The following is a 25,363-nucleotide window of genomic DNA, read 5'->3' on the forward strand; positions in this document are numbered from 1 at the left end:
TGGCCAATCAGAAGGAGCAATACAAACAAGAAAATAAGGGATTTGCAGGCATTTGCCAATCAAAAGGAGCGAAACATATGCCAGAGCAGAGGGAATAAGTACAAACTGCAAGAGGGAGATGGCTCCTTCTGTTGACATTGGTAATGAGTTTTGTTGTTCTAAAAAGCCAAAGACTGCAGTGTTTTGAATATTTTCTGTGGAAATTTTGGTTTCAAAATGCAATCTGTAATCTCCTTACACATGTATGTACCAAAGAACAAATGTGAATTTTCAGCAATTCGACAATGGAATTCACACGTATAGTACCAAGGGATCTATGCGTCATACAGGAATTTGCAAGTTTGGGTAGGATATATGATAATAACGTTAATGACCCGCCTGTTCCTCGGTGTACATGGTGTCATAACGCCTGGTCCTTTGCTATAACCACCTCATAAAACCACCTCGTTCGCTTCGCTCACTCGGTGGTTTCATTCGGTGGTTATAGCAAAGGACCTCGGGGCGTGTCATTAACCCTTAATTAAATCAAAGCTGTCAGGTAAAGCTGTTTATCAACAGCTGCGACTGACTTTGATATATGCCCGTGCTGGGCCGAAGCTTAAACTTTCCAAATCAATAATGATTTGTTTATTTACGAGAAGGAATCAACAGTGCCGTCATGCCTGACATTTGGAGTGTTCTGATAGGCGGTATTTTTCACATCATAAAGGAGAATCCCATACGCAAGCCATGCTCCTTTGGGATCCAGGCATTGACGCCATCTGCCTTTCAAGTCACTATCGCGCGTCATTAGTGTGATCACATCAATACAATCTTCAATTGGATCAATCACTGTGTCCTTTCAAAATAAGTAAGGGAAAATTACTTGTAGCATGATTATCAAAGACAAAGCGTTTATAATAGGCCGAGGATAATTGATGATTTGGGCTTTGATTTGGTACAATGAGATTTGAAAGTTCACGTAAAATGTTTTGTTCTCCCCTACAATGAAAAGCTTATATTTGACACAAGTATAACGTGCATTTCTACACAAATGTATTTCAGGCGTATTTGGTAGATTCGCCGGTAGAGATCCCGATCGGAGTCTTTGTATTTGAAATGTTCCCTTAAATTCAAAAGACAGTCAGAACTTATAAATGTGAGACCACTAAGGTGGTATCTCACTGCACTTGGGGCACCGGTGCGACACTGCGGGGTTCGTTCACTGCGGCACTGTTATTTTCGACGATTTTTTTTTGTAATTTAAATATTGGGTGATACGTAAAAGTAGGGCTTAGGAGACAACAAAATACACAAAAGGTAAGAAAATTCTTTCTTTATCTCTGAAATTCGTTGAGTAATCTCCCGAACCCCGCAGTGCCGCTCCGATGTTTCAAGTGCAGCATGCTAGCAAGATACCAACTTACATTAACACCTAGAATCTCCATCGGAGAGCTTGTGAGGGAAAAGTGCGACCTCTTGGGTCAGCAAAACGGGCTTTACAATTCAATAGCGTCTTCTTCATCCTGATATTTATTACTTCTCTGCAGCAATGTGGCTACAGGGTGAGGATAGTGCCCTCATGACTCATGCTGTTCAATACATAGAGGTGCCAAGTCTTGCTCTCACTGGAGAAAAAAATGGTCGCCGGGACCAGAAGATGTAGGGGATCGACACGTAAGTAGTCACTCTCTAGATCTGTGAGACGCTCTAAAAGCCACCTTATATCAAGAGACAGATCAAAGCTTGTCTTAAGCTAATTCAGAAGCGCAAGATCTGTACAGAGATGTACATAGAAGCACTTTCATGTCTGGAGAAACATCTGATGGTTGCATACAGCTAGCAGACTTCAAACGTGCATTTCGAACTAGTGGGTCCTCATGTGTTGGAGTTGACGCTTGATGCATAGCCCAATGTAGACTTGACCTTGTTCAGGAGCACTGAAGAAACTTACCCTCTCTCGCGAACGACTGATGTTGCATTAGTGTAAGACAATCGTACCACGCAGGTCCTGAACTCCATGTCTGTACATCATTTATCCCTGAAACCACACCGACATGAGCCCTGAGACGCCGCCATCACTACTCGTGTTGAGTACGGACCAGGTTCACAGCCACTTCTTTCGTCTGGCACTCGAGCTCGGTGGTAGCTCAACGGTTGCTCAATGGTCGTTGCCACCGTGTAAATCTAAAAATATCAAAATGCATGCACGCAATGAGTTATTATTGTAATAGAAAATGAATGTTTATAAGCAGAATAAAAGTATATATATATTACATAGTTTCTTGAGCCGTGCAGTGACAGGTTATTTCATAGACGCTCTAAAGGCTTTGTCGAAAAGTGACTCGCAAAATCATGATGGATTGTTTTAATCAAGAAAGGACCTGTTTCCTACATAATTGATTCAGGTTGCTATATATTATGCAAGTGTTAAGTCAGTGAAAACTGTTTTGACATTTTCTTCATGTAACGTAAACTATTTTGTAAAGCGTTAACAGTGATTTGGAATCATACCAAGACGTAAAAATCACCCTCAACGGTGAAGCCATGGGTAGATTAAACTTCACCGGACGAAGCTAGGTAAGCGGATTAACAAATTGCGTGGTGTCAGTGGAAATGAAGGTGATGCGCCATCTGCTACTTTTTGCTATCTTACAACCGCCATACATGTTCATACCCATCCAATGCGATACACCCTACACATATACAATTAAAACAATATCAAGAATACTATATTGAATTCTATAAACTTAGATATGTCTTCCATGTCAGATCCAATAACACATCTTATTTCGCGGATCTACCGGAAGACATGGAAGTAAAATTCTTGTAGTCATGTCATCCTGCATGGAAATGGAAATTAGGACTTTAAAAATGACTCCTACTGCCAAGAATTCATCAGCGGGAATCACACACGACCGTAACAAGCCGACTCGATCTGATGTAATATGATGAAATCTAATTTATCTGGCACGTTAGGCCGCGCTTACAGAGGTCAGTACCGCACCGCAGATACTTTTTATTTGCTTCATTGAACGGAGACTGATATAACGATCCAGCGGGGTCATAGCCAGACATGGGAAAGGTCACAAACAGAAACCGCCTCAGAATTCCGAGTGAACATACTGGTATCTCTGTAGTTCTGGTACCCTCCATGCATCCCACCCCTGAGTCGACAGAACGGTTCACAATCGATTTCTGGGGAAACCTTTGCCGAAGACGAGCTCAGTATCGTGTAAATGATGGCTTTCACTTCACCGCATTCATCCCTCATGACTCCCATTCCCTCCTCGCTCATCGTTCAGGATTAGGGCTGGGTACCGGTACAGAAAATTCAGGTCCAGGTCCGGTTCAGATCCAAAGGATCAGGTCCAGGTCCGGACCTGAACCTGAACCTGATGCAGTATGACTCATATCAATGGTCCATTTCACTACAAAGAGATCTATTTGGTGGAGTATTAGACTTACACTGGCGTTTTAAAATCCTTCAACGCTAACTGCACCTGTACGGTTGGCTGAAAAACGTGGTAGAGATTACTATAAACTCTATTCTACTTCACACTTGTTATTTTCTTCCACCTGCAAGCGCCAAAACGTGTGAATGCCTGATAAAATAATCTGTTAATTTTCTAATCGGTCCAATATCCGGTCCACCTAATTTTTTCAGGTCCGGTTTTTCTGGACCGGTCCAATAAGAAAAACCGGTTTTGTACCGGTACACTGTACCGATACCCGGCCCTATTCAGGATAACACATTTCATGTTGCCTCTGGTACCGTTACATCACAATCATTTAACAAACAACTCTCGATTTTCATATTTCATAGGTACTTATTCATCAGATACGTATTTCAAACAGGTAGCCAGCATATTCAATGATCACAACCCAAGTTCACAAATGACACAACTAACGTTAAAGCTGGGCACATTATACGATAACATTATTGTGATTTCTTCTATTACTTTTGATGCAACTTGAAAGACTATTTAAAGTATGGTCATATGGCTATATGTATTTTCACAGATCCGTTAAGATATTGTGCAACCAACAAAATTGTTGGCCCAAGTTTTAATCAATACTTACCATGCATGGCAGTGCATTTTACAAATAACCTACAACAAAACATTGGAACTCATAAGAAACGTTTATTGATAGATTCAAACCATACAACTACGCGATCACATTAACATCTTGAATCACAGGATGCTGTTTTACTAAGTATTTCTGACATCCGATCATAATCCCTTGGATAAATTTCCTCTAAGACCTGTATGTATATTGTTTAAGATTTTGTTGCATGAGGCCCCTTTATCGAACATGAGCCTGTAGTCAACAGGATGTTCTCGAAGGATGGAACGTCTATCTGATTTCCTGAACAAAACGCTGAAAAACAGGATACTAACTCCCATGGGAAACATTGGACGTCGTTCACAATTCTTCAAATAGGTGTTGTAAATGTACATTGGCTCGATAATTATCAATCATCAAGTTTAGTTGACATACGAGAAACGACAAACAACACATCACTCTTGCAGTCGTAGGACTGAATTGCGGCAAACATTGGATTCAATTATCATTCGCACTACTACACGGTATAAATGGTTGAAAAGTGAGAAATTACTGCATTCTATTATTTAGAATAAAACTATAAACTAATATAATAAATGACGGTTACCAAATTACACTTAAAATTATTGCACGTTGATATACTACAAAATTGGTACGCTGATCAAAATCAATAGCTAACCTATATGATACATACTGTAAAATCACGAATAAGCGCATATAATTTAAAATGAGAAGAGATTGTGTGTATGTATATATAAATATCTCTACCTCAGGGTACCAAATACAAGACCAGGATGACGCATCGTGGATCGATGCTGTCGGGATAAAGCCAGAATGTTTAAGATAAGATCTCAGCCTTGCTTCTGAAGATATTCGTTATCTGTCGATGAAGGTTACACATCCAGGTAATAAGATACGCCAAATAGTAATTGCTCAAGCAACTGAATATTGTTTTGGAAACGGTCAGACGTTTTAGGTAGAACCCACTACCTTTTGACACTGACGCACTATACGTTATTTGCGGGGGCGTCCATACTAGTTCTGTACATGTTGCGACGTGTGCGGTGGATGTATCGTCTTGTCTGCAATTCTTTCATTAGGCGCAAGGGAATTCGTTCACAAGGAAGGCAAACTGTCAGAGAACTAATGCCGAGGCAGACTGCCAGAAAAGAGGTCTCGGTCAGCACCTTCGCAATTTGCTCATCACATATCTTTGACAGGTCCGGTTCCAGAGCTTTCATAAGGCGAACATCGGTATTGTGTAATATCAGTACGTCTCCTGGATACACGATCACAAGAGCATGAGTGCAAGCGAAGAAGCATCTATTTTCAAAGACAGAAACCTGAACATCTCTATGGGTGATTTCTTCCTCGACTTTGACATGGATGTCCTGATCGAGGCCTATCGAGCCTTGCTGCGCACCAACGACACGGACTCGTCGGCAGCCTATCGCAACTTAGTCCGTTCGACGTTTGATGAAGACCCGCCAGGTTCCGTGGACGGCGCGGTGGTGGTGATAGGGATTCTGTACAGCCTCATCATGCTCGTGTGTGGCATAGGCAACCTGCTGTTCCTCTTCGTGCTGCTCTACTACAAGCAGACCCGCAGCACGACCAATCTTCTCATAGGCAACCTGACTCTGTCGGACTTTCTGGTAGCCATGATATGTCTACCGTTTAACATGGACTACCATGTCATTCACAGTGAGCAGTGGCTCTTCGGACCGGCCATGTGTGCTGTGGTCAACTTCTTGACCTTCGTGTCCCTTTATGTGTCCACTCACGCCCTGCTAGCTATTGCAATCGACCGGTGAGTACCACACACACATATTGCTTTGAATAATGATGGTTTTCCTGCATGTACTGAATCATATCAAATTTGCTTATTGTAAGGTGTCTCAATGACACACTGTAGTGTCGAAATGGAACATGGAACAGCTCGCCAGCACGCACCTGGTATACCAACCCATGGATAGATACGGCTCAACGTAGAAATACGCTTTGCTTTTTCAATATGTCCGCAATGCCAAAAACATGGTACTAAACATTATACGAGATTTCCTCGTCCATTTGTTGATATCAATTACAAAGACTCGTAATGAAGATCATCATTATCAACATTGCCTTCATTACGTCTGTCGTTTAGAGGGAATTTTATTGTAAACAATGTTGGTAATGATTTTTCTCTTTCATTCACATCTGTGTGAGACTTTCATTAATAGAATTTAAAAACTTTACCAAATACCCAAATTTCCAAAGAGGTATTGAAATGATCAGCTTCATTTAGCAGAGTTGTTATCATGCCCTGCAAGAAACGTAGGTTATAAGGTCTAACAGCGGTGTCGTCTGTAGGCCAAATCGTTTGTAGGCCCTGTCGTGTAGAAAATACCAACCGAAAAAGTTATGGTTTATTCTCTGTGTGGGGTACATGGATTGTTTATTGTTTATTGTTTATTGGATAGTTTAAGTTCTTCTGAGAGAAACTGAGTTTTTCAAGGAAATGTTGCCCAGAGTCTATCAAAAAATCCCTTTCCACTAAAGGTTGCGACAGGGCTACGACAGCCAAGCGAGCAAATCCGGAAGACAATAGAGACTATTTCTCTACTTTTGTGTTTTTGTATTGCATATAATCCAAACATACAATAACACAATTGTCATACAAATGCAATTTGGGTCGTGGAGTTGTCGCAGCCTCTAGTGCAAAGGCGGAATAACTGGTGGGCGGTCATACTTTGTACCTTTAGGCAAAGGTAATCGATTGCACATGAAGCATAGAGCAATAAATTTGGACGCCCAATAAACCACCATCTCGGAGCATTTTCCCTGATTCATTTGATGTTCTGCGTGTCACATCGATAATCGCCCGTGTACTAAATCATGTCTACGATGGGTTTCTGGTAGCGTGGGCATGCCAGCCTTGTTCTGTGGATTGATCAAAGAAACCATCATTGTGACGGAGCACCACCCACTTGCCATCTATTGCGGTCAAGACAGTTTTAAGAATGAGCTAATTTCTCACAGGAATTGACATTTCAAATGCTTTAGGCACGCAAGAATTTACATTTTGGTTGTATTTCCAGTTGACTCGACATTTGTAAAAGATAGGTTTCTCGTGGCAGCCAAACAATTGCCTCTGGAGCACATACACTTGCAGTTGTGAAAAAATAAGCAGAAAGAAGCAGCGATGCTATATTGTGGCAGAAGTGACTCATCAAAACTCTGTCTTCCTATCAGTCGCTACAGACATTGACATGAGGCCTGATGACATGTTTACCGATCGTTTGGATGCCTTGCGTGTGGATAACCGACCATGCGCAAATTCTGTCTTCTTGCGATAAATGTCTGGACCGAACCAGTTTATTCTTTATCCTACCCATCAATCCCCCTGCTCTTATCAAAAAGGCAAGTCATTGATTCGGAAAACCACACTAATGCCACCCGCTACAGCCAAGATCTTTGTATGGTAGAACAGGCTAACTTCTCACAAGAAATGACGTTTTAGCTTACACTCTTTTGGAGTTATGTCATATTTTTCCATGGTTAAATTTCGGCTTTGGCTTGCAGTTGCCTTCGTGATATTAACTGATAACTGACACTAGTGCCTGCCTTTCAATATACGTTTTGACTTTGATGCCTCATTCTAGTTATTATAGAACACGTAAACATCCGAGAGAAGTTAAGAACAAATTTAAGCTTGCAGCTATTCATTGATATGAATTCTGCTCCAGCGAAGTCCCTCGGCAATGACTGGGAATTTTGTCAGAAGTCGCTTTTAGATGCTGTGTAGAAAAACTCTTTCACTACTCAGAGAATTGAGAGGAAAATTCTTGAATTACCCCCACAGGCAATCAGCAGTTACTGTAAAGAGTAGTTGGAGCCATGAGGGGTGAATGCGGTTACGTAAGAGCACTTCACTGGGCATCTGCCACCCCAACGTCTTTATTTCCTCCTCCAGAGAGAGGCAATCTTACCAAACTACAGATGATACTTAGAGTAGGAAAAGTGACCTTGTGAATCTTTATACCACAGGAAGACTTCAGCTGTGCAATTAATTTGACTTCAAAATTCAAAGTTGTTATGGAATTTAATTAAGATGTACCCATTTGACACATTTGAAACGTATCCAACGTACTGTAGGGCCATGGCGAAGTGACTTCTTCCGTTGGTCTATATGGTATTTTGGTGGTCGACATTTGACATTGCACGTCTTTTTACCTTAAGTTTGGTTTATGGTAACCTTAGCCTGAACCAATTCACAATCATACCGCTGCAAGGGAGAGTCACGCACTCTGCAAGCCGCACAGTCAGGTTCGTTTTAAAATAGCATGGGTTAATTTCACACAGACGTGACTTCGTTGATTACATTATAGGGAGTTATTAAGGAATGGGAAGTTACGTCTTGGCTTTGGTTCTCTATAAAGTTGCCTTCCCGAGAATCATGATAAGAGGAATTACGTTTTCTTTTCTATACTCCTTTTAAATTTGACAACCTGTTTTATATCCATTGTGGCTTGTGAAAAGACTTGGCGATATGGTTGCTCTCTGTTGTCTATGTGACTGGCTGTCTATGATTGACACCGCACAGAATCTTTAAGTTACCTTTCTACCGTGGATTTCTGGCCAATGGAACACCGCATACTTTCCAATTTCTACAGTCAAAATCGTTTTAAGATAGAAGACTGAGGCTTATTTCTCACATGAAACTACTTTTTAGATTACATCTTTCGGACGTAAGCAGGAATTCGCCATGATTTCATTTCGGATGCAGTTTGTAGTTGCTTCTTTAGAACCGCAAAAAGAGGACTTGACTTATCAGATAGCTTTTGACTTGGAAGCCTCATACATCACAAACGTCTGATTGATTTGCGAACACATTTCTTCTGCTATTCATTCAATTTCCTGTGGCTGGAAATTACCGTCTTCCTGTCGGTACTCGTTGTGCGGAAACCTGCTACCTTATTTGCACTGCTGAGGAAATTGAAGAGCAGCTCCTTACGTCAGGAATGTTGCTAAGGCAACCCGCGCGCGCGCGAGAGAGAGAGAGAGACGGAGAGAGAGACGGAGAGAGAGACGGAGAGACAGAGAGAGAGAGACAGAGAGACACAGAGAGAGAGGGACAGAGAACCTCTAGAGACAGAGAGAGAGACAGAGAGAGAGACAGAGAGAGAGACAGAGAGAGAGACAGAGAGATGCACTATGTCTGGATTCCCAGCTACCTCTTTGACATATAACCTTTTGTCACTACTTCACAGATGGGTAATGTTTAGCTTGGTGAAGTAGAGAAATCTTCTTTCTATAGTAAACTTACACTTCAAAAACCACTACACATTAACCACCAAGGCCAAATGCCTAACGTTATAGATATTCTTTTGAACTGTGTCGATCTTCAGCCGCGGCAGCAGCAGCAGCAGCCATCCTCTTGCCGGGGTGTAGCAAGTGAAGCTCGATCTTCAGAGGTCTCCAGAAAGAAGTTCTGTTTCTAGGAGTTTCTTAGTGTTGTGGCAGGTCGTCCAGTCTTCCTCTTCGTGCCAGGGGCCCGGAGCAGAAGATTTTCGACTGGTCCTCTGCTCCGTGCCACGGGACCCGTGAGACTCAGTCGGCCGGCTGGCGACGTTTCACTACAGTAACTGTACTGATGTCTTGCAATGTTCCATACGTTCCAACTGTCTATTTGTGATGCGTTTCCGTCATGTTGTATTAAAGACTACGTGAAGCATCTAATCTATCATAAATTTCAGACAATGTAACATTTGCTACTTGACTGAGAACTTTGGACATCATCCAAAACGGCTTGTGAACAGCATTTAACCTTTCTGTGGCCTTGGCCATGTGGTTTCTCCCTTTCTTCACTTGATCTATATCTAACTTTTGGCTGCTGATAGTCGACATTACAAATGTCTTCTTTCCAGCACTACGATGAGTTTTTTGTATCCCGGACTAGCTTGCATTCATGCCAACCCTACTCACGTTGTAGTATGATCAAAGAAACCAATACCGCTGGATCACTGCAAATTGTCAGAGTAAAAATCGTTCTAAGGTAGAATAGGCTTATTTCGCAAGTGAAATGACCATCTAGATTACATATTTAGGTAAAACTCAAGATTACATTTTGGATGTGATTTACCATTTCCTTCAAAGATGATCATAGTTCATACTTAGAGGACTTGCATTCTAAGATACGTCTTGACTTTGAAGCCTGAGACACTATTATTACAAGATTAAACCAAAATTGCTTCAACAGCAAGCATTCAGTCTATTGGAGGAGACTGAAAATTGCCGTCTTCCTGTCAGTGATAGCTTTTATGGAGAACTATTTTTTTTTTTCATTTTACCGCTGAGGAAATTGGAGATCAGTTTCTTGAATCAGGATTTCTGTGTTGGGTACGTTAACCCTACAGGCAACCCATACATACTGTTGTATAATCTCTAGGTATTATTTGAGAGCGAAAACCTATTCTTTTCTACCTAGCCGATGTGGAGAACTTAAAGCATTGAATTTTGTTCATTTTTATTCTGAAGGAAGGCATGTTCAGTTCAATTTGAATATATATTGAACGGGTTCTGAACAATGTTTAACGTTTCGTAGGACCATGGAATTGTGCCTCTGTCTTTTCACAATATATTGTGTGATTTTCTTCTCATTCCCGACATTAGTAATCCGTATGACTATACATAAGTGTGCAGAAAGAGAGCGCCTGATCAGCCGGCAGTGACTATCGTCAGTTTGAAAGTCCATCTGTGTTGGTGGAAATCACTCTGAAGCTGTGTTATACTGTACATCCAACACTGACTTTGACAAATTTCCTTTGTCAGGGAATGGGCAATACATTGCCTCTGTAGCATCGCGTTATGCGGCAAGAAAACGCACGTAAGGCACAGCGCGCGCTGATGTCATCCATAAAATTTACTTGCCGTGGCCTAATAGTAACTTACGTCATTACTAGTGAACTTCACATTTTTCATGAATATTGTTTATATTGAAGGTGAAGGCGAAGCCCTCTTTTATGACATTCAATGGTTTTACTAGGAGTTTCCCAAATGCATTAACTTAACGTCGCAGCACCGAAAATAGCCCCGTTGAGGCAAGACATGGTCACCAGTGATAAATGTGTCCGTGGTTATCTAGAATTCTACATCTGTTGATTGTGCCATTCGTCCAGATCAAATCCTTAGCTTAGGTATCAGGTAGAAGTCTCCTAGTCAACGTGATATATGATCTGGACAGCCTTTAGCTTTGCCTTCAACATTCATCTTTCATCTTTCATCTTCATCTTTATTTCACACAATGATACATTAAAAGTGTAGGTACGGTCGACAGGAAACGTCATCATGACATCATTCGGCAAGCAGCCGGCGCAGAAGTAATAATACGCCATCACAGGCATAAGTACAGCTTTGAAATTACACATTTCGTCACTCAACGTACATCCACGTAGTTAAGGAGCTCTTAACTCCATAGGGGGGGGGGTGCTATATTCCAATAGAAGTGAAAAATGTAGACAACTTCACAGTATACGATAAAGTACCCACATTATATAGCTTGTGCCGCTCGCATCCCAAAGCATTAAGTATTCCACTAAGATACCCTAAGTACCCTGATTAGATTATATGCCATCTCAGCCCATGGCTTAAAGTAACGATTGGCCTTCTTGGGGTACTGATCCCCTCAGTTATGCCGAAAATATTCCCGTTGCAGAAAGTGCCTTATTTGTGTCTACTCTCCATCATTCATAATCCCCAAGCTTTTAAGATTCCGTCGTGAAATCATTTCCTATTGTCTCCTTTTGATACCACCGAGGATTGAATCACAATGGAGAGTACAACAGCGTCAAGGTGGCCTTGGCCACCCAAGTTGGAAGTCAGCCGATGTAGAGTTACACTTTCAACTGGACTTTTGTACGCCCCCTGTGACATTTGGAAGCAATCTTTGCTGATCTGTAATGATTGTTCCTCTCGTAAGTTTGCGTCATCTTCTGGGACTCTGTCAACTGTCCTGATACCTAATCAATGAGATCAAGGCAAAGTCGGCGCCTTGTGACTTCTGTGAACTCTGGCGTCTATCCAAAGTTCAAAGGGGCCATTCGCTGTGCCAATCTGGGATCTCATCTCATCTTGTTATTCAACTTTTAAAGATTAATACAGCAGTAAATGTTGACCAAAGTATTAGAAATATTACTGTAGATGATAGTCGAGACAAACTTTTCGATTGTCGATTTTGAAAAAACTTTTGACAAGATTTTGGTGTATTAATCTGGCTTTTATATAATCACACGTATTTCGTTTTGATGAGTTACAACATCCTAACGTCTTAATAACACATTTAAAGAGGATGTTATCACTAGAGATTGATCTTCTTCTGACGCAAGTGAATTAAAAGGATGGAGACATTCGTTAATGATTGCACCAATCTAGCCCGAAATCTTTGCCTCGGGTGAGATACGACTTGCAAGGCGGATTGCAATCGATCGTGGTGAAGCGCGTTCTTCGACTCGGGAATTCTTAATTCCTGTCGTTTTGTATGCTCAATTCCATGACGTTTGCCAAAAACCCTGTGCACTAACATCTAGTACACTTTTTACATTCAATACCCGTTGAGTTTATCGTGTGTATATAGCAATAGAGTTTGGCCAAGTCTAATTGTCAGGAGTTTGTAATATGCTCGGCAAATGTTATGGCAGACCCACTGAGGCGTTATTGTTGGTAATTGGGCTCTGTCAAAAGGAAATTGTTTTGTTATCCCTGTAGCATAAAAGGATAGCAGCATACCATATATGGTATATGTCGTAATGCAGGTTTTCTACGTGAGATTAATCCTCTTGTTGACAAAGATTATCCATGACTTGAAGATCCTCCAATGACCTTGGATTATCGTATCCTGGACGGTTGGAGGTCAGCGTCTTCGAAAGAGGTCTCACTGGGTTTGGATAAGAGCAAGGACGTTATATAGAAGCTTGATAAAAGCCTTAGCTCTGAAGTTTTAATGACAACAGGTGCGTTGACAAAAGCTCTTTCAACTCACTCGTTTAGCTGTTTATTGCCTTTGCTTTATGCGATTGCCTTTGCTCCAGCCACTTTTCTAAGACTTCTCAAATATATTGAAGTCTCTAACGAGACGCCATGGGACAAGATGAAAATCGGCGCCCTGTGTCAATACAGAACTGAAATGTGTTGTCCTTTGTGTGCTTTGTTTCCTTTTTGATAACATTTCTGCAGGGACGTACATGGAGATGCATTTGTTACAGTGTGATTAAAAAATCGTAAAAGGCATGGCCTGTCTCGGCCGTTCTGAAATGCCACCACATGATGATGGGTTTTACTTGGCGTATTTCGTAAATGCCTTTGACGCAAATACACAGAATTACTGCAAGACCCCTTACTCTTTTGGGTTCAGGACATTTCCGTTTTCCGATTGAATCATACATTGCAAGGTAGTTAACGTTGCTCTTGTTCTTGTTCTTGTGACAGCGAAAGCTTTACCGGGCCTCTCTGCCCATTACGTTGAGTCTATTGGGTTATACGTTATAGTGCTTACGAGTATCTCACCAATGTCAACATTTCCTGATTACATTCAGCCATTACAGTATTATTCGATTCACATACACACTTGTACAAAAAATACATCCCCATGGTGTTGTTGAACAATTACAATACTTCCAGCTCCTGATTCGTGTCGCCAGGAAATCAAATTAATTTTGGTGACGCAAACACTTCAAAGATGCTCGCCGTGAGGCAATAGGTAAAGACAACGGGTTTTACCTTTACCTTTCTCCATATCAACTCCTTGCAAAATAACTCACAGTTAAATAAAATGGCGGCTGGGTAAATAAGAGGTCTTCTGATAATATAACTACTGGAAGAAAATGAATTCTATCATTCTGCACGGGAATAACCCTACACACCATGCTGTGATAGATAACTCAACTGTAAAATCCTATCAACAACTTGACAAACTTAATCTACTGTAAAATCCTATCAACAACTTTTTCTACATGACCGTGACAATTGTCAGAACTCATTTTAAGTTCAAGCTAAGATGTATGTTATAGAGAAAGAGCCCTCAGATTAACGTTGTGCTTTATGTGGCTTACGCCTGCCGATCCCGTGCAAACCGATATATTAGTCTGAGAGCGAAGTACGTGACTCCTTTAGGGAGGTCATGCTTCTTATTGGGGAGGGTAACACATACAGGTTAACCATACTTGCACATGTTAGATTTTTTATCATCCATTTTCTATAACTATGATTTCTTTTACCATTTGAACCGTATTCTTAACAATTAAGCTGTTTTTTATAACTTTGAACTTTATGTTTTGCGCGCAGTACCAATATCTTTCTATAATTTGTACTAGACTTACTAGACAATACTTTTGATAACTTACAGTAGATGTACGCTCTGTACAATTTTTCCAAAACGATATTTCTGGGGGAAAAAACTCTCATACCTCTGACATATCTACAGGAAACATTAAACAAAGCGGAAACGTCTCCGCTTCATAACGCCTGCCGCCAACTCTAGAATTGAAGTAAGATATGAAGCCAATGATAGATGCTCCTGTGTCAACCGTGGGATATCAAACATCTGTGGATTCTGATCACCTGCAGCAGCTCTAGGACAGGGAAACGTTGACTTCAGAACTCTATTTGCAGCCTGCTTCATCACTTCAGCCATGCTTAATGACGTGTACCGTCTCTCACCACTTGTTGTGTAGCAGTAGGGACTCAGGGCACGCCGTATGGACTTGATGGCACCATTTGGTATATATCATGACAACATAAGAGTAGGAACAAATGCAGGATGAAATAGAATTTGACAGTTCCTTCATTACCTCGGGTGTCATTGAGACTACCCTGAAGCGTCAATCCTGACTTTTGTTACTTCGAGACTCCTCAGTGTATTGAAATCATTCCGCCCTTAAGTGCCCTTAAGTGCCCTGATACTCCAGACTCCGTCATTGTTCAGTGTCGTATGTCTGAAGGTCTTATTATAAAAGAAAAATGAAAGAAACCGCTGTGTCCTTGATTACCATCGAGTGCCTTTGACAACTTCTCACAAGGGAGTAGCTTTTATGACTTTACGTATCCTTCTACGTAGAATTGCTATATATAAATAACCAGCACATAACCCCATCTGTACCGCTCGTTTGGACCATTCTTCGTCGGCTTCAAAAACTTTCTCCTTTACTTTAACAAGACCCCACGGGAAAAAATCTAAATCTTTGACGTATGAGTTTCTGCCCTGTGACTTGAGCCATGTTAAATTTTTTTTGGTCCAAAGGGTCTCTGCAATTATAGCCGATATATTGCAAGTATATGGTATAAACATAGGAGATATACAAGTGACAATAAACAGTTGTAAAGAATATAAGTAGTAAAAGAGCAGAAACCAGGGCATTTAATGAAATTGATTAATTTGTATAACGTGTGATAATTTGTCTGGGGCATGTCTATAACTGTACTGTATCATTAGGAAAAAAAACAGGTAATTCCGCATTTCTCTCCAAGAATCTAAGGTACTCTCATATGAATTGAGGTCGCCTGGGGATGGCAAAATGTAATATATGTCACCTAACACCCGCGATGTTTCTGTGACATACATGGCTTATCTAGAATTAAACATCTGTTGATTCTTACATGAAGTCAGCTCAAATGCTTTAGTTCAGGCATCACGTGGGGTCTCATTGCAAGATTGGATAACATTTATTACAGAGAGGGGATATCGTTTCTCTCTGTCGGAAAAGCCAGAACTTTTGCTTTCAACCTTTGTTAACATTCACGTAACATCATAAAACATAAAAAGTAATTGCGATCAGGCTGTGTTCATTACTTTACAATGCTTTTTCTATAGAATTATTTATCCTGTTCTTAAAAAAATCCAGAAGACGGAAAAAGACAGAAAAGCCAGAACTTGCTAAGTTTGATTTCTATAATTATAGTTCTTGTATTGTGGCTGTCTATCCCTTCAGGTGTGGCAAAGGTACTTAGTAGTTTCTATACAGAAAAAAATCGAAATGGCATGGCAGTGAAAAAAAGTCTTGGGCTATGAAAAAGTAGAGGCGCGGGTCTGTTCTAAAGGTTGTCAACCTCGAGAATTGTGATGCATACAGTTGTCACATGCGAACAGCCTAAATGCTCTCTTCCTGTGAGATGTTATTCCTGTCACACTGTCAATCTTCGGCGTGAAGCACCCAGTGTGCACGTTATTGTGATGTGGCGCCGGTTTCAGATAGCTGTAATACTGGATTGTAATTGATATTGACAGACAGTGTCCCGTACCCAGTATTCCACATGGTATCACAGTTTGAGCCAGTCTAGTGCGGCTGTCACGGGTTTACCTAGAATGCCTAGAATGTGAAAGCCTTACGTGTAGCCGCAGAGGTGCCTTTAGGTGGAATGACCTTCCCCTGACAATGAAAACAGCTCCAAACATTGTGCATTTAAGCGCATGAGGAAATTGAGCGCTGACCTCTCACCTCACCTAACGTACGGACTGGAATATGGATTATGGCTTTGTTCCTGTTTGCTATGAACGTGTAGATGTTACATGTATGTCTTCCAGAGCCCACCTCAGGGCCTTAACTTTAACGTAGATTTTCTTACTTTTCTTTCTCAAGGATCGGCAACTGTGCTTCTACTTTTGTTCCAGTTTCGCTGTCGCGCATTGGTGCTAAGACTGTGAGCCGCTCACTTGTCATTGCTCTTTTTGACAGAATTCAATTTCACGATAATTAGGGCTTAGCCGTAAGAACTGGTCGGCGGGATTTACCTTGCTGCCTGTTTGACTTTGCCGGATAATATCAGCCATTCGTCACGGCGCACATGTAACTCACAGAGGAGACAATGTTTACTTGCTAAAGAAAGTCCACATTAAAAGTACAGTGCCCCCTACTGTGAACATCGCTTTCGGATACCGACAATGAATTCAATCATTAGCGGATACTTTACTGTGATCGTTCATTCAATCGACAAACTACTCTGCAACTAGGATGGGAATGAGATCATGGGCTTGCTATCTGTCTCAATCTGTACCTATATCAATGCAACCGGTATAACTGCCCTTCAGCGTAATACGCCAGCTTTACAGACACGCGGCGTGGCAGCAGCTGGTCATAAACGACCTGTCACACCTAAACTTTGTACATCTAACCATAAGCTCTTCTCAAAGCTATCAAATTAGGAGGCTCTTACAGCCCGGCTGTATCTGTATCTATTTTTTTAGTTCCATATCTGAAAATTGTCTTAAAACTACGAATCACAAAGCTGATTGGCAAAACATGATGGAGTAGTGGTGGGTACCGGTACAAAACCGGTTTTTCTTAAAGGACTTCCCAGTGGGCCGGATGTTGGACCTATTAGAAAATGAATGATAGATTATATGAACCGGAATTCAAACGTTTTGGAACTTACCGGTTGAAGAAAATAACAAGAGTGAAGTTTGTAGTCATTTCTACCAAGTTGTACAGTCAATCGTACAGAAGCAGTTAGTTTAGTTGCAGGATTTCAAAACGCCAGTGGGAGTCAAGATATTGCTTTGTAGCGAAAGTGACCATTGTTTTTGGTATCGTCCGTTGACATGTCTTCACATACTGAATCGGGTCCAGGTTCGATCTTCTGGACGTGAACCGGACCTGGACCTGAATTTTGTGCACCGGTACCCACCCCTAGTATGGAGCAATCAGTGTAGGTTGATGAGTGTATAGCTGTCTTCAACATACAGGTCCCATCCAAGAAAAGGCGCACAAGAGCAGAAAGTGTCATTGACCAGACTAGAAAGAAGGGTATAGGACTAGAATCAAAGCAGTAGTAGAGGAGAGGTAACTACGTTATTAGCAATTCCCCTTGTGCGGGTTCATAGCTTGGTGACACCGGAGTTGGGGCTGACAAACGGATCTAATCAGTTCAAGGCAACATGCGGCATGTGATATATGTGCATGCATATATTTGTTATACAGGAGGCCATCTCACAACCACCTCAGCCTATAGACGCGACATAGGTTTGACCTCTATACATCTTCGCCCATCTCCCGAGGGAGTGGTGATTTGCTGCTCCGATGTTGCGCCGCCTTTGGGCCGCCACCACAACTCGATCATGTCGCAGTGCGCTAATGGCGGGGAAGGAAATCAGCGAAGCTCCGGGTATCCCTGTGAGAATAGCGCTAATGTGTTTGTTTTTGATCACGCGAACTTGATTTTGAACATGATGAACGGATAACGATCGAAGGCAGCATTTGGAATCCTCATTTACAATGTGGTATAATGTGTATTTTCCTCTTCTCGCCTTCTCACCATGATACTTACAAATCCAACGTCTACAGACCAACTTGTTACTAACCTAGCCCCTAATCCACTTAGTAACCTATTAATTAATTTGACAGTTAACATATTAGTTTCCAAAACAAGGTTTACCACAGGGATAGCTATATATACAGAGGTATATATCAAATCACCAGGCACAGTCAGTACCTGTAATGAGAACGTTGATTACACATTAAGGGCTCAGATCACAGTTCCCCCGTGACTTTTTTTTTCATAAAACATGAAGTTTACTTCAGGACCCTGGTGGTGTATATCGAACACCTTTTGATTCCATATTTACCTTCTATTCAACGGTTCCAAATCGTATCCAGCTATTTTGCTTTTAGATAACAAAGCTCTTTGTGCACAACCAAGTCGTGATTCAAGACATTCCATTCGATGACCGACTATCACCTTACCCAGGGCCATTCTGTTGAGCACAACAAGTAGATGTCGCTGTAACTGGACACGGTTACTAATTACACATTTACACATAAAGATACGTACATACACATTTCAGATATGTAGTAACTACGGTGTTTACAATGTGGAATATTGTTATAGATACATAGTAATTTCATGTGTTTTTACAAAGCGGTCCAAAACGTAAAGAAGCACAAAGATGCTGACTAGCAGTAATAATAAGAACATACGCTTCAATATATTTATCTACTTCTAGCGAATGCAGTCCCAAACGTGACTGAGTGTACGCTTTATAAGATAAAACGTGTACAACAAGTTTCACGTGGTGATAGTTTCGTCGCTCTCGATGGATACCCTTATTTAGACAAAACCGTAATTTCTTATTGGACCGGTGTGACAGCGTTCTCGCCCCCCCCGTGATCTCGCCCCCCCGGGGGCGAAATCACTAGCGATCTCGCCCCCCCGGACGAAATCACTAGCGATCTCGCCCTCCCCGGTTAGTGATCTCGCCCCCCTACCTCGCCCCCCTTTAGCGATTTCGCCCCCCCCCCCCAAAAAAAAAAACGGGTTTACATGATATTTTAGAAGTTGATTGGTATAAATCACACAATGCAGTTTCAGAATGATATAAGTACACGAGTTTGATACATAACTCCATCCATAGTATCAATATTAACGTAAGTACATGGCAATAAGATAGTTGAACTTGTTTCAGACAAGGAGGGTTGGGTCCCTTGTATTCCCTTTATTGCATGTACCTGAGTCTCGACATGAGATATATTTCATTGTATTCACCTGTCCTCGAGCAACCTATATATCTCCAATATGAAGTCTCTATTATGAATTGACCACAAAATAACTATGTCTTGTCTTTATTGATTATGCAAATAAGGTATTCATTAGAATAATGCACATTTTGGTGTATGCACCTGGCCAAGGGGTATCTTCACCTTCAATATGACTATTTTTCTAGTATTTAGAAACTGGTACGTCATATGCACCTACCCTATGGATATCTTCACCTCCAATATGACTGTTTTTCCAGTATTAAGGAACTGGTGTTTTACCCGTGTTTCTTAAGACTGGTACTTTACCAGTTTTTTGTAGCAATTAGCAACAGGTATATGAACTTGTGCGTAGATATTGTTTATAATGGGAAACTATTATTCAATTGTGTTTTTTCTTAGTGCTTTGGAAATGTTTTCTGCACAAGAAAGAAAATACTGTGACAAATTGAAAACATATAGCTGACGTATTCTGTACCATAGACGGTGTTGATTTATACGTTCACAATAGCATTGTTTTCTATACCACCTCTGCCATGTCAGCTGCAAAAAAAAATGTCCTTTCAATGTAGTGTTTGCACCGAACAAGGTATGGCATCTTACGGTAATAAGGTGCCATATAGGTACCAGGTAACACACCAACTATGTTACTCCCAGGTGCAGTATAGTACCAGGTAGCGCACCTAATATGTAGTAGCTGCTCTTAAGACCCCTCCGAGGAATACTAGTAATGTTCGGGGGGGGGGGGGGCGAAAACGCTAAAGGGGGGCGAAAACGCTAGTGATCTCGCCCCCCGATCGCTGTCACACCGGTCCGGAAAAACCGGACCTAAAAAAAGGTGCACCGGATTGTGGACCTATTGGAAAATCAATAGATTATATGATCAAACATTCACACATTTTGGGGCTTACCGGTACCACGATCGAGGACAATAACAAGAGCGGAGTAGAGTTTATAGTCATTTCTACCAAGTTTTACAGTCAATCGTACAGAGGCAGTTAGTCTTGTTGGATTTCAAAACGCCAGTGGGAGTCGAATACTCCACAAAACAGATTTCTTTGTAGCGAAATGGACCATTGTTTCGAATATCGTCCATTCACATGTTTTCACATGCTGAATCATGTCCAGGTTCAGGTTCGGATCGGGACCTGATCCTCTGGACATAAACCGGACCTGGACCTAAATTTTCTAGATCTGTACCGGTACCCACCCCTACCCTTATTACATTCTCCTTGAAGGTTATGTTCATGTCTCATTTTTCGAGTACTTTCTATTGGTTTTCTGTCCAATGCCACTTTCATGATCGACTTTGTCATTTTTACCAATTGACCGCCATGGGGATTTAATGAAAGCGTCATCACACGTATTGCCCAAAACCACGTTTTGTACTGCCTTAGATAACGGCTTCCCAACGTCATAGTTACCAAAATGCCATGTAATAATAAAACCTCTGGCGCCGGCGTGCACTGATGTCTGCCCGCGGCAACACCGGCAAGTCACCGGTAAGGATTGCTATAAAAATCCGTACATATGAATACATGGGTCGTTTATGCATCTAAGTTAACTTTTGAACTTTTCAGGCATCACTGCTAAGAATGTTTTGACGGGCGAAGAAAATAAGCTCGCGTCGAACGAAAAGTAATTTATGATGGTGCTATCATCCACTCACAAAACCCTGGAAGATGCCGCAGGCACTGGCTTCTATGTCCTTTAGAGTCATTTAACACGTCAGCTATATTCATGAATGTCTGAAAGAATCACTCAAGTTTCTTCGGACGAGTTGTGGGCGTATCGCTGAGACACAGGTCCCAGGACCCTTACTTGAAACTCACAACAGTGCGCCTTTTATGAGATGATATGTCCGAGTTGCCTGCAGGTTTCATAACTTTCTGGCGAGATGCCCAAACCGATACTTTTTTTGCTTGATTTGCAGAGGCACATATTGTACATGCACATACCGTCACGAACATGTCGTATTCTACTCAGTCCAGTCCACTGCAGTCTTTTTCAAACACCGCACATCACAGGTTGTTAGCTTTTACTACAAGCTTTCAACTGATCTCAGTTTGACACTGGTTAAGTATCGAAAAATGTTTTAGTAACTGTCGTGAGGATATTCGGGTGACATTGGCCACATTAAAGAAGATATCAACTTTTAAGCTTTGCCAGCAAAACTTGTACATGACGGAGTGCAGGAGAGAGGACCCTAGGGGGCGTAAATACAAAAGATCCTGCTGAGACGAAGCTGGCATAACCAGTCACCAAAGAGTCACTAATTGCATGTCATTGGCGCTCGTGCTGTCTTGAATAAGACGGACATTTGGAAAACATTACACGAACAGGCAATGCTTTTAAGTACATGTAACGTTCTATGCATACATAACTTTGCGTATGTAAGAATTATCCCTGCACTTAAAGTAGGATTTGCATCTGCATAATTTCATGTCTTCATAATTTCCTTACACTGTTTCGCGTGGCCATGAGGGCCGCCGGAGGAGTAAAGCGTTTAATCAATCAGGTCCTGAAGCCCACGACGATATCTGTTACAATATTCTAAATTATACTCGCTTCACAAAGGATTTAGGTCCGAATTGCGCCGGTGCCCGTCAGGGATGCAGCCCCGCCCGAGCTCCGTAGTCACAAATTTGTCCCGATGGACTACCGGATACTAGCGGGGTTACCCCACGGTGTTCCCCACGGGTAGGTCGCGGCGTCGTTTTGTTACCGGGTTCATTTTAAGTCCGAGATAAATCCCCCGGTGCCCGGTCGGGCCCAAAATACCCCCAAAGCCGCAATATGCCCCACGGGGCCATGTAAGAGTCACGCCCAAACGTGCAAATAAGGCTTATGTCACATTTAAAAAAAGGGGCAGCTATCGGGAGCGAAATAAATGATATAAAAGACATCAAAATATACAAATGTCAAAATAAGATTCAAGGGCATAATTTGTGTATTTTTCTTTGTATACAATTTGATTTTTCGTTTCTTAAAACATCCCGTCCGGGCATTTCCCGTCTTGGAAATGTGACCCAGGCCTAAAGCACGTGAACTGCCCGGCAGGGCCCCTGGCTTTAATTGGTACGTAAGCCTAAGCAAGATTTAGAGAGGCTCAAAGTGTCCTTCGGAACGAATGAAACGTAATCAATATCTCTTCTAAAAGAAAACTAAAACAAACAAACAATCAATCAAAACCAAAGAGGCTAACAGTCTCTTGTGAGTGGGGAAACTCTCGCATCTGTGTCATATTGCTGTAACCATCCAATCCATCATCTCAAATCCCATACTGCCTCTGGAGACAATCTATTGGTTTTAAACACTAAACAACCAATATAATTATAAATATAGCTTGGGGTGCTCAACGTCCCTTGTATCAGGGGGGAGCCTTCTGTGTCTATTTTATTAAATGTAACAATCCATTTGTAGCTAGAGGCGAATGATAATCCATCTCCATTTGTTTTATGTGACATTTATCAACTGAACCGGGGCTAGAGGAGTTCAATGCTCTCGTATCAGAAAGGGCTGCTTTTGTGTGCGACCTCGCGATATATAAGTATCCAATCAGAGCTAGAGGCAAATGATGTACATGCCATTGTCCAGTACAAATTTGCACTTTTTTATTGGATATCAATGAACCAATCAGGGGTAGATCTTGAGGAGCTCAATCGCAAGGTTCTTCGGATGGAAGGGGTTTTCCTTATTTAATGTGTCATAAATTCAGAGCTAAATGCGTTATGCTTTCTCGCTGGAGCAAAACCTCTCCAATTGTTTTATTGTGTACATCATATATGTTAATCAACCAATCATAGGTAGCTAGCTTAAGACGGCTCAATGTCCCTCGTGTTAGAAGAGAAATCAAGAGCTACCGTTACCATCGTCATGACAACAAGGTCTGATGGCTGCTGCCTGATGGCTGCTGCCATCTTATTTTGGCGACAGTTCAGGCGCGAAGCCTGCTTTATAGTATTGGGCTCGGGTTGATATTTCATGTATTCCACCTATGATAGATCGAGTCCTATAACGTTATATAGAATGAACACATTTTCATCTATACCCCATGTGAATGGTCCAGACACATTACAGATAAGAATTTTGCAGCTAAAGAAACTAGAAATGCTTTATTATGAGCGCTAGTACATAATTAGTTCTATGCCTGGGATGAATTTCTGTGTAGCTCTATTTGCTTCATATTCTCCAAGTCTGACATAATCTTCTTCTTATCATTTCAGCTACTTCGTTGTCCAGGACGCCCAAAGACGACGGCTCCATGTGGGTTGGACATCACTGGTGATCTGGATGGTTGCCGTAGGGTTTGCAGTGCCGTCCATTCTCTATTCAGACGCACTTCCGTACCCCCACAGCGATAAAGTCTACTGTGGGATACTGTGGCCAATATCTTTACAGCACGTCTATAAGGGATATCACATCTTCCTGCTCATTGGCGAGTTCCTTCTCCCCGTGGTTGTCATGAGCGTGTTCTACTCATTCGTTGTCTGTAAAGTCTGGCGCAGAGAGTTTCCAGGGCAACGGAACGCGTCACACGACCGCATCCAGTCGCGCTCGCGCAAGAAGACCTTCCGTTTATTTGCGCTCTTTGTGATGTTCGTTCTTTGCTGGTCCCCGTATCACGTTTACGCCGTTGTGAGAGACTTCTACTTCGGAACCCTCATCAAGATTTCGACCAGCCCGAACATGTTCTACATGGCGCAGGCAATTGCAATGAGCAACAGTCTCATAAACACTATAGTCTATGTCGTTTTCAACGACAACATCACAAAGTACATCAAGATATTACCAAAGGACAGTTGGCAGTCGCTACAGCGCATGTGCAGGAGAAGAAAGCGTGCCCAATCGCGCGAACCTAGCAGAAGAACCCGACGCCTGCGCAGTGAGGATTTCCATTCAGGACTACACACCACGACCTCGCGAAACGGCAGTGTGCGCATGACAGCCGTCACGAACGTCACCGTGGAGACGCGGGCAGATGTGACCGTGACCGCTCTGTAGATGGAGAACCACGGTACAATCTAACGGGAGACTTTTACTGTATCTATTCCCACGGGGCACTTGTGTCATTAGAATGGCGGTGGAGCGCCGCAATTCCCTCTTCCTGAAAGCGCAGTGGTAGAATGACGTTGCACATGGAAGGTTTTAACGTAAACAACTGCGCCCCCGACACCTCGGCTTGCTTTGAAAACATGATGATGAACATTTGTCTTCAGAGAAACCCTGTCACTTAATGGGGTAGGTTAGGTGTGTACACTGACCTCCATGAGGAACGGTACGATATAGGATGGGATTGTTATGCTTCACTGCACACAGGCCAGAACACCACGACGCCATTTTGATCACGTTGTTTCCCATCAATTCATCATTTGACTGAAAATAGTCGAGCGAAAGACTTCTGAACCCAGGCGTGTGGTGCTTTGGTCGCTCCCCTGAGGTACGCTTCGATAATTCCTGCCAACACGAGGGGGGGCGACCAAAGCACAACACGGCTGGATTCCAGGCTACTTCTGACAGGCCATACAAGGTAATGGTTACTAAAGACAAGAGATTAGACTAAGTTTATTATCTATCATCCTCATTTTGGCAATATTTCCATTCGACATAATTGTCTTTTCCTAACTTTTCTATGCCATTGTTCTGTCCCTCGATCTGCCAAAGACCCTTCTCATTCTGCTTTCAAAAAGTATTTTTAGATGTGTCATAATTTACACCTGAATAGATGTGCATCTCTGGTGATGCCTTGGTAAGAAAAAAGAAGCTTCATTTCAAGTTACTTGTAAATATTACTAACAAATGGAAGTGTCCGCTAG

The 25,363-nt window shown here is 41.9% G+C and overlaps 1 protein-coding gene across 1 annotated transcript; it reads left to right on the top strand.

Annotated features, from left to right (window-relative positions):
- Nucleotides 1–5,348: 5,348 nt before the first annotated feature.
- Nucleotides 5,349–24,551, top strand: LOC118409103 (prokineticin receptor 2-like). The gene is made up of 2 exons (XM_035809967.1): nt 5,349–5,857; nt 23,774–24,551. The coding sequence occupies exons 1-2, from the start codon at nt 5,349–5,351 to the stop codon at nt 24,549–24,551; spliced, it is 1,287 nt and encodes a 428-aa protein (XP_035665860.1).
- The last annotated feature ends 812 nt before the right edge of the window (nt 24,552–25,363 follow it).

The sequence above is a fragment of the Branchiostoma floridae genome, chromosome 2 (genome assembly GCF_000003815.2).
Source record: "Branchiostoma floridae strain S238N-H82 chromosome 2, Bfl_VNyyK, whole genome shotgun sequence".
Lineage (NCBI taxonomy): Eukaryota > Metazoa > Chordata > Leptocardii > Amphioxiformes > Branchiostomatidae > Branchiostoma > Branchiostoma floridae.

Coding starts and splice junctions, on each gene's coding strand:
- LOC118409103 (XM_035809967.1), top strand. CDS start 5,349: ATGAGTGCAAGCGAAGAAGCATCTATTTTCAAAGACAGAAACCTGAAC. Junction 5,858..23,773: donor CTAGCTATTGCAATCGACCG/GTGAGTACCACA, acceptor TTATCATTTCAG/CTACTTCGTTGTCCAGGACG.